The sequence below is a fragment of the Oratosquilla oratoria genome, chromosome 5 (assembly GCF_046742065.1).
Source record: "Oratosquilla oratoria isolate Oo_2021 chromosome 5, ASM4674206v1, whole genome shotgun sequence".
NCBI classification, from domain to species: domain Eukaryota; kingdom Metazoa; phylum Arthropoda; class Malacostraca; order Stomatopoda; family Squillidae; genus Oratosquilla; species Oratosquilla oratoria.
Window position 1 is genome coordinate 5,100,812 of NC_134781.1, and position 13,169 is coordinate 5,113,980.

General features: G+C 43.7%; 2 protein-coding genes across 3 annotated transcripts in view; both read left to right on the top strand.

Moving 5' to 3' along the window:
* The first annotated feature begins 207 nt into the window (after positions 1 to 207).
* Positions 208 to 13,169, top strand: part of LOC143025348 (N-acetylgalactosamine-6-sulfatase-like) — a 42,443-nt gene continuing 29,481 nt past the window's right edge. The window contains exon 1 of the mRNA XM_076184864.1: positions 208 to 398. Within this exon, the coding sequence (XP_076040979.1) occupies positions 282 to 398 (117 nt within the window). The 5' untranslated portion in view covers positions 208 to 281. The remainder of the gene's footprint in view (positions 399 to 13,169) is intronic.
* The window catches only part of LOC143025350 (uncharacterized), an 11,172-nt gene continuing 10,461 nt past the window's right edge, over positions 12,459 to 13,169 (top strand). Inside the window, exon 1 of one of the 2 annotated variants that reach the window (XM_076184867.1) lies at positions 12,459 to 12,740. In XM_076184867.1, the coding sequence (XP_076040982.1) occupies positions 12,608 to 12,740 (133 nt within the window). In that variant the 5' untranslated portion in view covers positions 12,459 to 12,607. The remainder of the gene's footprint in view (positions 12,741 to 13,169) is intronic. The other variant, XM_076184868.1, reaches the window with a different exon arrangement.

The window sequence follows — 13,169 nt, forward strand, 5'->3', positions numbered from 1 at the left end:
GAGCGCGCGTATGACCTGATCAGAATCAGTTGCCACAGAAACTGACAGCCGATTTAAATATCTGCCTAATTATAGAATGCACCTAATACATAAGGATTGAGCAATATGCAATTAAGTTAATTTTGGGTTTAGTAATACTGCCTCGCTCCTAAGAGACCGTCGGGATTGGTTATGATCTGTCCTAGTTGTTTATCTCTCGCAATCAACTCGGCACGGTGGCTGCTGTTACGCTCAATCCGGGGCACCCCAGTAGGAACGTGGTGGCCAGTATACACCTCGCTATGCACGCGCGTAGACTGAATTATGTGTTGTTGTCGTTGTGGTTGGCTTTTGGAGCCCGCCGTTGCAACGCCGGGAATAACACAACGCCAAATGTGATCATCATGCTTATGGATGATGTGAGTAACTTTGACACGTAAAGATTTTTTTTAACAGGTTATTATGTTCGGTGAATTTTTGAAATTCGCCCCGCCAGGATGTCACATCTGTCAACGGTTTGTTCGTGTTATTTGGTTTTTTGTTTACCTTATCTAACGGCACATGACCTCGTCATGGGCTGAAAGGTCTCTTGTCTGGCTTCGTGCTTCTTCTTGGGACGTCATGTTTTGATAACGTAATTTCGAAACGCATTGACGTGTTTACCAGCAACACCTCCCGAACGTTCGCGCGAAAAGATTTTGAAAACATCGACTTTACATGAAGTTTGGGCTCGGCCGATGGAAGGGACAATACCAAAGCAGATTGAGTATCTGTACATCTACTCAGAATATCTCAATGGCGTACGTCTGTGTGTGTGGGGGGGGGGTGTCCACCCACACTTTCTCGCGGTGTTAATGATTCTACTGTAGCTGACGACAGAGGCCATTGACATCACCTGATCTGCGCTCTGTATTGTGAACGATTTAATGTCTGCTTATTTATATTTATTTGTTTAGTGATATTTACTTGTGGGTATTCAAACCTGTGGAAACCCGATTGGCGTGTGTGTGTGTGATTCATCATGGTATTGAATCACATGTTGGACTCGTGATCGACAGCTGTTACCCTCCCGAATCAAAGCTTCACAAGCTCATAATAGTCTGATCTATGGGTAACCTTACATACAACCAAATCCTTGCCGCCAGGGTGTGTGTATGTACTAATAATAATATGGTTATTAACTTAACAGTGATACACTGACAATGTACACTTTGAGTTAATTTTACGACTAGATTACTTTGAGTTAATAATGTACACTATGGACGGAATGGCGCTGTTCTTGTAGCGTCAGTCCTCGGCGATCTAATGGACGTATATTTATGTGTGTGTGGAGTGGGGTGACCACTGGGCTGTTGCTCCAGGTAGTCGCCGTCCCGTCAGCCTCTATTTATGTCCGTCTCGAGCCCAGGTTAGACGGAAACGTAATGACAAATGGCTCTAACTTACACGGCGCGTTCAGCTGAATCACGAGCCCACATATGCTGAAGACTTCACACGACGTCACCAAGGGGACGTCATCAAATGTATTCCTGTCTGGGGCAGCACTCCAGCTTCCGAGTTCTTGTGGCGATATTTATTTTATATTTATTCGTTTATTATTATTATTATTATTATTATTATTATTATTATTATTATTATATATATATATATATATATATATATGTATATATATGTATATGTATATATATATATATTTGTGTGTGTGTGTGTGTGTGTGTGTGAATTTAGGGAGCAGGTTTTCTTGGATACATTTTCTATTATTAAATAGCGTACTCAGCACTGGAAATAATTTTCCTTAAACTTTCTATCCTTCTCGCTATTTTCCTTTCTGTGGGAGGAAGGGAGAACACAATATCACCAAATGAAACCATAGTGATTATGGAAATCAAAACAAATAGATTACTTACAACGTTACGCCTATGCTTTAGGCATCTTCTGGTAATTTTATTTTGAATCTACAAATGATGATCATATATACAATGTACAAAATAAACTAGGAAAGGTACTTTGGTTTAATTTCTTCTTGGCGCCCCGTGGGATGCCCCGAACAGCTCCAGGGTTCCACACATATTTAATTGGATATTAATTGCTGGTAGGTAATTCTTTATTAATACAGCTTCCATACATTTTAATTTACTCTTATTGGTGTTCTTTGCTAAAATCGAAGTATTATTATTCAAAACTTCCCGCGAAATATTCATCTTATGTACTTTTGAAAAGTGCGATTTTATTGCACCATTTTGCATATGAAAAGTAAGCCTATGGGATTAAGTTTGAGTTGTGTGTCCAATGTACTCGTCATTGCAAAGCGCGTCTTTGTTGAAAGGGCATGAGTATTAGTACACAACGTAACTTTGTTTTGAAATATCTTTTTCTCCTGACAAGTTGTTTTTCATAATTAGTGATGCAGTTCTGGGGTTACGATAATATATAACTAATTGTAAGGAGTCCTCTTTCTTCTTGGGTTTACAATATGATATTTTCAATGACTTTTTCATCTGTTTTATCTGCGGATGTCATTGTATTTTGGTAGTAAATATTTATTGCATTCTTTTGAATTTTCTGTATTACCTAGTTCAGAATTAAATTTCTCCATTTTATTTCTAATTTCTTTATCAATATCACACATCGAGAACCCATTGTTTGTCAACATTTGTTTGATTCTATTCAATTCTTGGTGGAGGAGGTACCAGTTAGAACATATTTTAAAAGCTCTCGTAATGTACGCGCGTATAACGCTGATTTTGTATTTTGATGGGCATATATATATATATATATATATATATATATATATATATATATATATATATATATATATATATATATATATATATATAAGTGGAAGGGTGGTGAGATGAATTTCAAAAGCCGTTGGAGTTTTAGTACTAACGTTACGTCCTACAAGTACTTCCTCAGAGTGTATACAAAGAATTCATTGATAGCATATACACTCCCGGCTTATTCAGTTCGTCCCCGATCAACGTCGCTCCTCCCACACTTCCGCCCAGCTTGGTGAAGAATCATGCCACTCGCTAACTTTGCTAGCTTGGTAAATCCATCGCGGTGGTTGCTACATGGGTATGAAGCGATGTATGCTGCCTCGATTCTTCTTCCTTCGTTTTCTTGATAGTCCTCTGTGGGACATCTTTGTTTTCTCCCAGTCTGGTAGGTGGTCAAAGTTGCCAAGGTCCACTAACGAATTTGAAGTCCGCTGGGCTCTGACCGGACTTCAAATTCTTTAGTGGTCCACCTTGACAACTTTGAGAAATCCCTTCGGGCTGCGTCAATTTATTTCTCGCACATACTCCCTCACCCTCATCCCCCACCCATTCCACCTCATGGATCACATCATCCATATACAACCATTCTCCATTCACCCCTATCTTCTGTCCTCTCCCGTCCTTCCTCAACAGACATTCCCCTCTTTTCCAATGCCCCATTTACCCCATCCATCCATCTCATCCTAGGTCGACCCCTCATGTTCACTCCTTCCACCTCTGCTTTCCACACCTCTTTTACTAGTCTTCACTCGTTCTTTCCATGTGTCCAAACCACCCCTATCTCCCAACTCTCTTTCCACCCCTGTTCTCCTCCTCACCTCTTTTATCACTCTATCCAGCCTAGTAACCCTTATCGTACTTCTCAGGCCTTCATCTCAAACACATTCAAACTCCTCTCTTGTTCCATGTTTCTGCTCCTTACAGTGCTGTTGGCACAATCACTCCATACAATCTCCTCTTGGCATCCATTCCCAAATGTCTATTTCTCATTACACTTTTTAATCCCCCAAAGCATTTATTCGCTTCTTTCAATCTACATTCTACCTCCACTCCTTCCTTTCCTGCCACATTCGCACCCAAGTATCTAAAAATATCCACTTCCTCCAGTCTCTCTCCCTTAATACTCACTTCCAGTCTGCTGCCACTTTCTCCCCGTGTACATATCATCACCTTAGTTTTACCCACTTTATCTTCAACTTCCTTCTTTCGCACACCTTCCTAAACTCTGCCACTAACTTCCTCAATCCCTCCTCTGATCTCGCTACAAGCGAAGTGTCATCCGCAAACAACAGCTGGCTTATCTCCCTTTTTTTCTATTTTCTTTAAATCTCTTAAATCCCTGACCCACTACCCTTGCATTTACCTTTCGCACCACCCCATCCATGTATAAATTGAACAGCCAGGGTGACATAACACATCCTTAACAAAGTCCCACCTTTACCCCAAACCACTCATTCTCTCCATTTCTAATCTCGTAAAAACTCTTGACTGCTCTTTAACAGCTTTCCTCCTATCCCATACATGTGCAATACCTCCCACAGTGCCTTCCTGTCTACCCTGTCATAAGCATTTCCCAGATCCATAAAAGCCCAAAAACCATCCTTACCTTTACCTATAGCTTTCTCACATATCTGTCTTACCACAAAAAAAAAAAAAAAAAAAAAAAAAAAAAATCTACGTAACCCCTACCTGTCCTAAACCTACACTGTTCCTGACCAATTACTCCCTCTGTTCCTCACCAATTACTCCCTCTGTTCCTCTCCTAATCCTCTCAATCAAGACCCTCCCATAAGCCTTCCCAACTACACTTAACAAGCTGATCCCTCTGAAACTACTTCTCACATTTGTCCCCTATACCCTTGTAAAGTGGAACTATACAGGCACTCCTCCAGTCCTCCGGCATTCTACCCTGTCATAAACAAACATTAAATAACCTCACTAGCCAGTCCACCATCATTGTACAATGACATCCATCCAACCCAGATGTCATACCTACTCTCATCGCCTTTACTTCATCTTTCCTTATTTCTCCATTTTTCTCACTCATCACGGTAATTTTCTTAGCGCTTAGCAACTACCTTTCCCTCCCTATCCTCCTTCATATTTAGCAACTCCCTAAAATACTCTGCCCATCTTCCTCTTACTGCCTTCTCTTCCATTATCATCTCTCCATCTGCACCTTTTACCTTTTCTTCTCTACTTGATTCGCCTCCTCTTCCTCTCTTAATTTCTTTCCATTTTTTTTATTACTTTAAAAAAAAATCTGTCATACTCTTATCCCATTTCACATCTACTCTCCTCTTTGCCTCCTATATCTTAAGCTTTACTTCTCTTCTCTTTTCTTTGTACCTCTCATATGATTCCCTCGTCCTATTTTGTAACCAATCTGTGAAAGCTTGCTTCTCTTCTACAACTTTCTTTGCTTCCTCATCCCACCACTCACTACCCTTCCTTCTATTTCCTCCTGTCCTCCTTGTTCCACACACCATCTTTGCACACCTTATGACTCCCTCCTTGAACCATCCCCATTCCTCCTCCACTCTTAGTTCTACTCTATCCTTCACTCCCTCCCACTCCTCTCTCAGCTTCTTCTTGTACTCTTTCACCCTTTTCTTTCTCAATTAAGCAATTCACTCTTAAGCACCTTCCTACCTTTTGTCCTTTTCCTCTTTTTCCATCTACCTTCCACTCTCAACCTACCTCCCACCAAAAAATTATCTGATATTCCCCCACTCTCTCCCCTTAGGGCATGTACATCATTAACTCTTCCTAATATACTCCTGGTTACCACTATATAGTCAACGCTCTATCTACCACCCTTCCATCCACCACCCTCTCCCGTGTGTACTTATGCTTGACTTTCTTCCGAAACATTGTATTTGCTATCATCAACTCTCTAGACACATCACCATCAACTCTCCACTCTGATTTTTTTCTGGAACTCCACACTTCCCAACCACTCTGTCTATTGGTGTCGTGCTCCCCTGATTACGTATATACAATTAAGTGTAGCTGGCAAAAATGGTTGGATCAGTGAAGTACAAACAAGCGTAAGAATAGTTTTAGTATCACAATCACATGATCATCTCTCACTTAATGGTGTTGAATGAGACTAAATTCTCCTATCTATGACTTTTATTTGTTGTGTTATTTGCAATTTAATGAACAAGTGAAATTGAGTATGTGGGGTGAGGGAGGCTGGACTTAAATGAGAACTGTACTGACTTTCTATATGCTACTCCGGGCCAGTCTTGACTTCCGATTGGCAGACACTTTGTAGCCTTCTAATAGAGAGCTGCCTTGGCTCTTAACTTTAATTTAACACTTTAATTGAAAAACTAAAACTGACTCTGTGCTGTTGGCCAAGATGAAATCTCTGGAGGAGAGAGGCTTCTCCCTCTAGGGCCGTACTCCCATCTTCGGATTTACATGATTGGCTAAGTTCTTTCTGTTTACCATAGACTGACGAATAGGACATATGTCTCTTCGTAAACACCCTTGTCTTCATCAAACAGAGCACCATTCACTGGGTCATGTTATCCATTAAGAAAGCCTGACCTCAGCAAGAATGAAATGGTATTTAAGGTTCTTTCCTCTCGAGAAGGAGCGACGCCAGCGTGCGATGATAAAAATAGCATCAATCAGTCAAACCAATCACAACATTGTTTCATTTCCTACCCTAGCATCAAGGTCTCCCAATACTACTACATTGACATTTCTCCGTAATCCCTCTATGCGCTCATTTAAATACATCCAAAAAGCCTCCCTTTCCTCTACACCCTTCTCACTATCAGGCCTATATGCGCTTACAAAAACCCACATCTCCGTACCCAATTTCACCTTCATCAACATTAATCTTGAAGAAACCTCCTTCCACTCCACTACGCGCTTACTTATCTCTTCACTTACTAGTATAGCCACCCCTTCTCTCCCTCATCCTCTGTTCACTCCTGAGAACCTCCCAATTACACTCCCTCCCTCTCAACTTAATTTCACGCAATGCCAACACATCCATCCATATTTCTTCTCACAAACATACTGCCTATCTCCTCCCTTTTAATATCATCTGTACCACATCCACGCACACTAAAAGACCCAAACTTTAGGGTACTGGGTGGAAAACTCCTAGACCCTCTTATGCCTTTACTTTTTTTAGGAATGGGCCGTTTGGGGACTCTCACTCTCTCTCTCTCTCTCTCTCTCTCTCTCTATATATATATATACATATATATATATATATATATATATATATATATATATTACAGGTGAAAAATGTAATCACACATTTGTCAATCACGTGAAAACCACTGTTGGAGTAGAAAAGACTGGAGACGGGGAATCTATATATTTCGATTGCAAACTGCAATCCTCTTCAGTAGATCTACTGAAGAGGATTGCAGTTTGCAATCGAAATATATAGATTCCCCGTCTCCAGTCTTTTCTACTCCAACAGTGGTTTTCACGTGATATATATATATATATATATATATATATATATATATATATATATATATAAATTACTCCATCGATATCAGTCTGCAACCTCAGTTCTTATAACGATTTTTTATATATTTATTATTTATTTACCCCGTCGATATCGCCGTCATTTCCTCTTTTTTTCTGAATAATATTGTTGGCGAGATTGGGTCACGTGAAGCTAGGCTACGAGTAGGCTCGATGAGATTAGTTTGGGTGAGTGTCGAGTCCTACCAAGCAGTGGCTAGGATTTTCGAAATCCCAGCGTGATGACGGCGGTCGTCATACTGATCGAACGTGATGGTCTGTTGTTTCCATGGCGATGTGCCGGCAGTATCATTTGATTCTTGGCACTGGACCATTTTGAACGAGATTGTGCTTTCACTTTTTTTTTTATCGGGAACACACACGCACAAACACGCACACACACACACACACACACACACACACACACACAGAAAGAGAGAGGGAAAAGGGCTACTTACTACATCATGTACTCGGATAACATGTCAGCGTGTGATGCTGTTGCCTCGTTTGTGGTCCTTTGTGGAAAAAAGTCGCCTAAATGTTTTGACTCATTCAAAGGGGAGTAAAACGTTTGTGCCCAAACGCTTGGTTGATTCGAGCGTAAACACGCTATTATTCTGTGACACGATCCACTGTTCGTTAATCTCAAATACCGTAAAGAAAGTTTAGGCCGTGTTAATCTAGACACTTCTGTACCGTCGCTAAAGTAAAACCCCGCCAAAACGTTTTTTGGCGCACCTCAAGGTTCCCCTGAAGGATTCTATTTTGCAAGACGATCGCCGAGACATCGAAAGTCCCACATGAGACACCGAAGTACCAACTAATGCCACCCACGTGAGACACCATATCACCAACAAGTTCCACGAGGCACCGGTGGTCCAAGAAGTGCCACTGAGGCACCAACTAGTGCCACATGAGACACCATATCACCAACAGGTGCCACGTGAGACACCATAACAACAACTCGTACCACAAGACACCGGTGCACCAAAAAGTGCCACCGAAGTACGAACGAGTGCTAGGGTCGATGGTGCGACTTCTTGTGCCCATTATTCGCTATGAGATGCCGGACGCCAAGCGATTTTGTTCTTCTAATGGTTGAACCCGAAGCGGAAAAGTTTCTTCCGGTCTCACTTTGGAGGTGGAGACATTGCAAAGAGAAATCATGTGATGCATCATGAGCTGGAATCTGGTTCGTAGGCTCAACGTAAAGACGCGCTATATCTACTTTACCCTACTGGGGTATTGGCTGCTAAAAATACAGTCGTCACTCCTTCAGGGACTTAAGTGAAATTCTTACGTGCCAGTCTTTCGTCTGTGATTGAAAATTCATCTAGGCTCAAAAATGTTGATCACTTTTAACTTCTGATGCCCCTCCTAAAATCTCTCCTCTAGCAACCTCTATGATAGTCGCTAAGGACAGAAGCGCTGGTGAATAATAGGTGACGTAATACAACAGTTCTTCCTAACGCGAGACAATTTTGTTCATCAGGGGAAGTGCAAAAGGGGTCATTTCCAAACAAAGAAGAATCTCGATGGATTGAGACAACCCTTCTCCCCATTTTCTTTTCTCCCAGAACTTTAAAGCGTGACGTCGCCAAACTTTCTTCAAGAAGAACGGAGTGACTCGGCGTTAGCTAGAATAAAATTAAGCGTCAACATTTGATCACGTAGAGGGCGGCCCCCCTCTCCCTCCTTCGGCTGTCACCGAAGGAGATTAACTGATTAACCTGAACCCCTTGAGCACGGGGTCCCGCACACAATGAGTAAGATCGCCTGGCGCCCGGCCAGAACAAAGATTCTGATGAGTCATGACTTCCCCCCCCCCCAATGGACGGTTCCCAGGTCACAATGAGTCCAATGGATTGCGAAACTCCGAGGTCAACCCCTCCCCCAATAAATGGTAATGCCCTCAGATGGAAACAAACCCCTACCATACCTACTCCCCAATGGATAGTGAGATTCCCAGGTCACAACCCACCCCCGCCCTATTCCTCATTAAGAGTGGAACATTTTCAGAACGGAGCCTGATTCGCATTAACCATCCTGGAACCACTCCTCGGAGCAGCCACATCGAATTTCTCCAAAGCCGGGGGTAGGGGAGAGATCTTAGAAAAAAAAATCTTAGAATTGATATATTTCTTAACAGTCCGGATTGAGATAGTCTGTCACCCATAAAGGATGAGAGTGCCTCCCAGCTGAATAAAATCGTCTGATGTTGGCCAGAATAAACCCCACAACTGTAGAGACACTCCACGTTACCACGGACGGAACCTCGATCCCACCTCTACTCTTAGGATGTCGTTTATGTCTGGGTTGAGGCTATGGGACTCTTGCATTCTTTGTGTCGATGGGGAGACCCGTATATCCAGAGGATCAGTGTAGTGGAGGGAACGGCCTATGAAGTTATGGATAGTCATGTCTTGAATGTCTGGTGGTAGTACAAGTAAACTGGGATCCGTGATGAACTAGCGTCCATTTTTTATTGTTGTCCTCTCTGTCTCTCTCACAAGATTCTTGCCCCATCTTGTTATGGGGAAGTGATACCTTCGCCAAATTCCTTCAAGGGCGACTGAAATGCCTTCAGTGCAGTCCATGGCAGGAGGCAGACTCTCACAGGATGCATCACCGTGCGCCATTTTCTTACTCATCAGTGTCGAGATGACACAAGCGACATGCCTTATCATAGAACGCCAGCAAGGGCACCATGTGGTCTTCTTCAGTGAGTTCTCATGACCTCGTGTGTGTGTGTGTGTGTGTGCGTGTTTTTGTGTGTCTGCGTAAATGTGTGTACATGCGTGCATGTTTTTTTGTGCATGCATATGCGCGTGTTTTTTGTGCATGCATGCGTGCGCGCGTTTTCTGCGTCTGCATGCATGCATGTGTGTGTCGTGTGTGTGCATGAGTACGTGTGTATGCGTATAAGTGCGTGCTTTTGTATGCATGGGTGCGTGTGTATGTGTGCGTTGCACACGGCTGTTATCTGTTTAAGTGCAATATAATTAAGACGTGCTTGGTATTATCGTGGGTAAAAGGACAACTGTTTCCTAACATAAACAGAATACGACAGTTCTGGTGGCAGAACTGTGTCTGTGCATATTGTGATGGCGCTGCACTGCTGTCTTCAAACAAGCAGCAGAGGTCGTAACTGTGATTTTCAGAGGTTATGCTGGTTCACAGAGGCCTTTGTTCAGTGGAAGGCTACGAATAGCTGATTGATACCTGTTTTGGGGTTTGACGAAAACCCTTTGGCATGGAAAGGGTTTAATTCCAGTCCTGCCCAAAGCGTGTCACACGGGTGAATAAAGTCGACTGGCGTCAACCAGAATAAAATGACAAGTCCCCCTCTGGTTCTTGGTGTTGCTGATGTATTAACCGCCATTTGAATGTGCTGCTTGCATTGCTGGTTATTTAAATAACGAGTAGTAAGTAGAAGTCGCAGTAGTAATAGTAGTCGTAGTAATAGTATAGTACTACTATTATCACAAGCAGTAGTAGGAGTGGTAGTAATAGTGCCACCAGCAGTAGCAGCAGTAGTAGTAGTAGTAGTAGTAATAGTAGTACCACCATCAGCAATAGTGGTAGTGGTAGTAATAGTAGTACCAACAGGAGCATGTTTCTTGAAAAGGGACTTAATTGTAGACCAAAGGCTCTGTACCATTGGTAGTGTCACACTGTGGTTGTGGTCACTTGTCCACTGACAGCTGTGGCGGAAGGCGTAGTTCTGTTGCTGGCCCTCTCCACACTGCAGAGCGGTACTTTTTTAGATATTTTTTCGCCAGCCCTGGCGAAGGCTCTCAACCATGGGAAAGTCGAGTTGTATCTGGTTTCTAGATAAGTTTATGCAGCTTACTGGCTTATGTTCAAAATCTATCAGATTTTTGTATATATCCAGTGGAGGTGTTGAAATTAAATTATCAATGGTAGAAAGCGTTCTCCAAGTATTTTTTTTAAAGTACGGCCCATATATCATGGCAGTCGCTAGGCGGTTTTGTTGATCAGTATGCGACACCCTTCTATGTCATTCTTCGACTTTTATGTTCATTCTGTCTGTCGCCAGGCGAATTCATTAAATCGAAAGGGGCATCTGCAGAAATCAAGTGGTAATTCCCAATTCGACTGATCGTTATGGCGTCAGCGGTCTACTCTGCTCTTGTTTTAGCTGCCGCCAGGCGAGTTTATTCATCCGAGGTTTGTGTGTAAAGGGGGGGGGAGGGCTACAGGCGCCACAGGGATCAATGGCGAATGACCAGGCTTCAGCTGTCTCCTTGTGTCGCCACTGCAGTCGTTGTTGACATTCATTCCGCATCAGTTTAACCAGGGTGTGTTGTGATCGCTGTAGTAGTGCTAGCTGTCGTCCGTGACGATTGGCGGGGTTTTAGTAGCTGTAATGTGTGTACAGGTTTAGTCTACACGTGGTCTAGTCTAATGGCAGTTGTCCCAACGGCCTGTCATGTTTGGTTATTGGTAGGTTCCTTATGTTGCTATGGAAACGATGTCATTGGGAGGGTTTCCTATGTTGCCATAGAAACGATGTTTCTGTAGATATGGCAGTAAGCCCGGTAGTGATCGATTTGTAGCAAGTTATCAATAAGTAAATGCAGCTGACATGTGCACGCTGTAGTGAGAGGATCAGGGACGGAACGCGTAGCGTGACCGTGTTTACGATTGTGTCAATAGAAAGAATGTGAGAAAAAAAAATTCGAAAATTGTCGCTGGAGGGCTGCTGTCTAGATCTGGCGGATCTGGGAAAGGACAAGTACACTGTCAATGGACGCATGTTGCACCCTCGCTACAGTGATACAGGAGTGACATTTAATAGCGCGCGGAGATGGGTGTCTCGTGGTATGTCTGGACGTCCTACCCTCCTACGGCCATGTGTGGGGTGACGGCGACGTTACGTTCTAGTGACGCCCTGGTGACGGACGTGGGTCTGCTGCTGCTGCTGCTGCTGCTGCCGGCTGCTGCGGCCGTCGCCTGCCACGCAGCGTCGTGCCGCGTCGTCAAGACATCCAACGGGCGGGAGGTGGGCAGGAGCGCGGTTCCAAGTTGCCACATTCGCAATATTTTCCATTTCGCGCCGCCCGCCCTCCCCCTCCACTTGGCCCTACAACTCCGAGATTTCTCGGCCTCGACTCTTGTCGACCTTGCTAGCGAGCTCGAGGTGTGCTGAGAGCGAAGTAGGACCAGCGGACAAAAATACGGCCGACAAGAGATGCCGACTCGCGACCTCCGGCATGGCGACCAATACAAAGGCAGGCGTGCGTGGCGTGGCGCGACGTGCCGGGGCGGGGCGGGACCGAGCGTGGCGCGCTTAGTCGAGTGGTAGCACGGAGCAGAGAAGGATGGACATCGAAAAGCTCATTTGCGAAGTACAATGCAGGACAGCGCTCTACAACGCCACCGAGCCGGCCTACGCCAACAGAGACCTCAAGGAACAACTTTGGAAGGACGTTTCCGAAGCCATGATGAGACCTGGTAGGTACTCCTCGAGAAGGAGGAGGAGGGGTCCCTCGGGCTCTTCTTCCTCCTCCTCTACTTCGGGCGGGCTGGGTAAGGAGGAGCGGCAGCTTGTCATGACTGGCCGCAGACCACGTGTGCGTACGTACATACATGCCTCCCTGCATGCATTCGTTGTCTACTTGCCTTTACGTGTGATCTGTGTGTGTGCGCGCGCGTGTCGGCGTGCATGTATGTGTGTGTGTTTGCACGTGCGCTTGCTCACGTATATTTTTATAGTTGTGGTATACAGGATAGGAATAACGCTCAGAGTTATGCATTGGTGACTGACGATAGTAGGTTGCCAGTATTTATTATTTGTAATCTATATTTAAATGATTGATGCTGTTGATATGCATTACGGTAGTTTATTTTTTCACTTATTTGTTAATTCTTATTTATCTATTT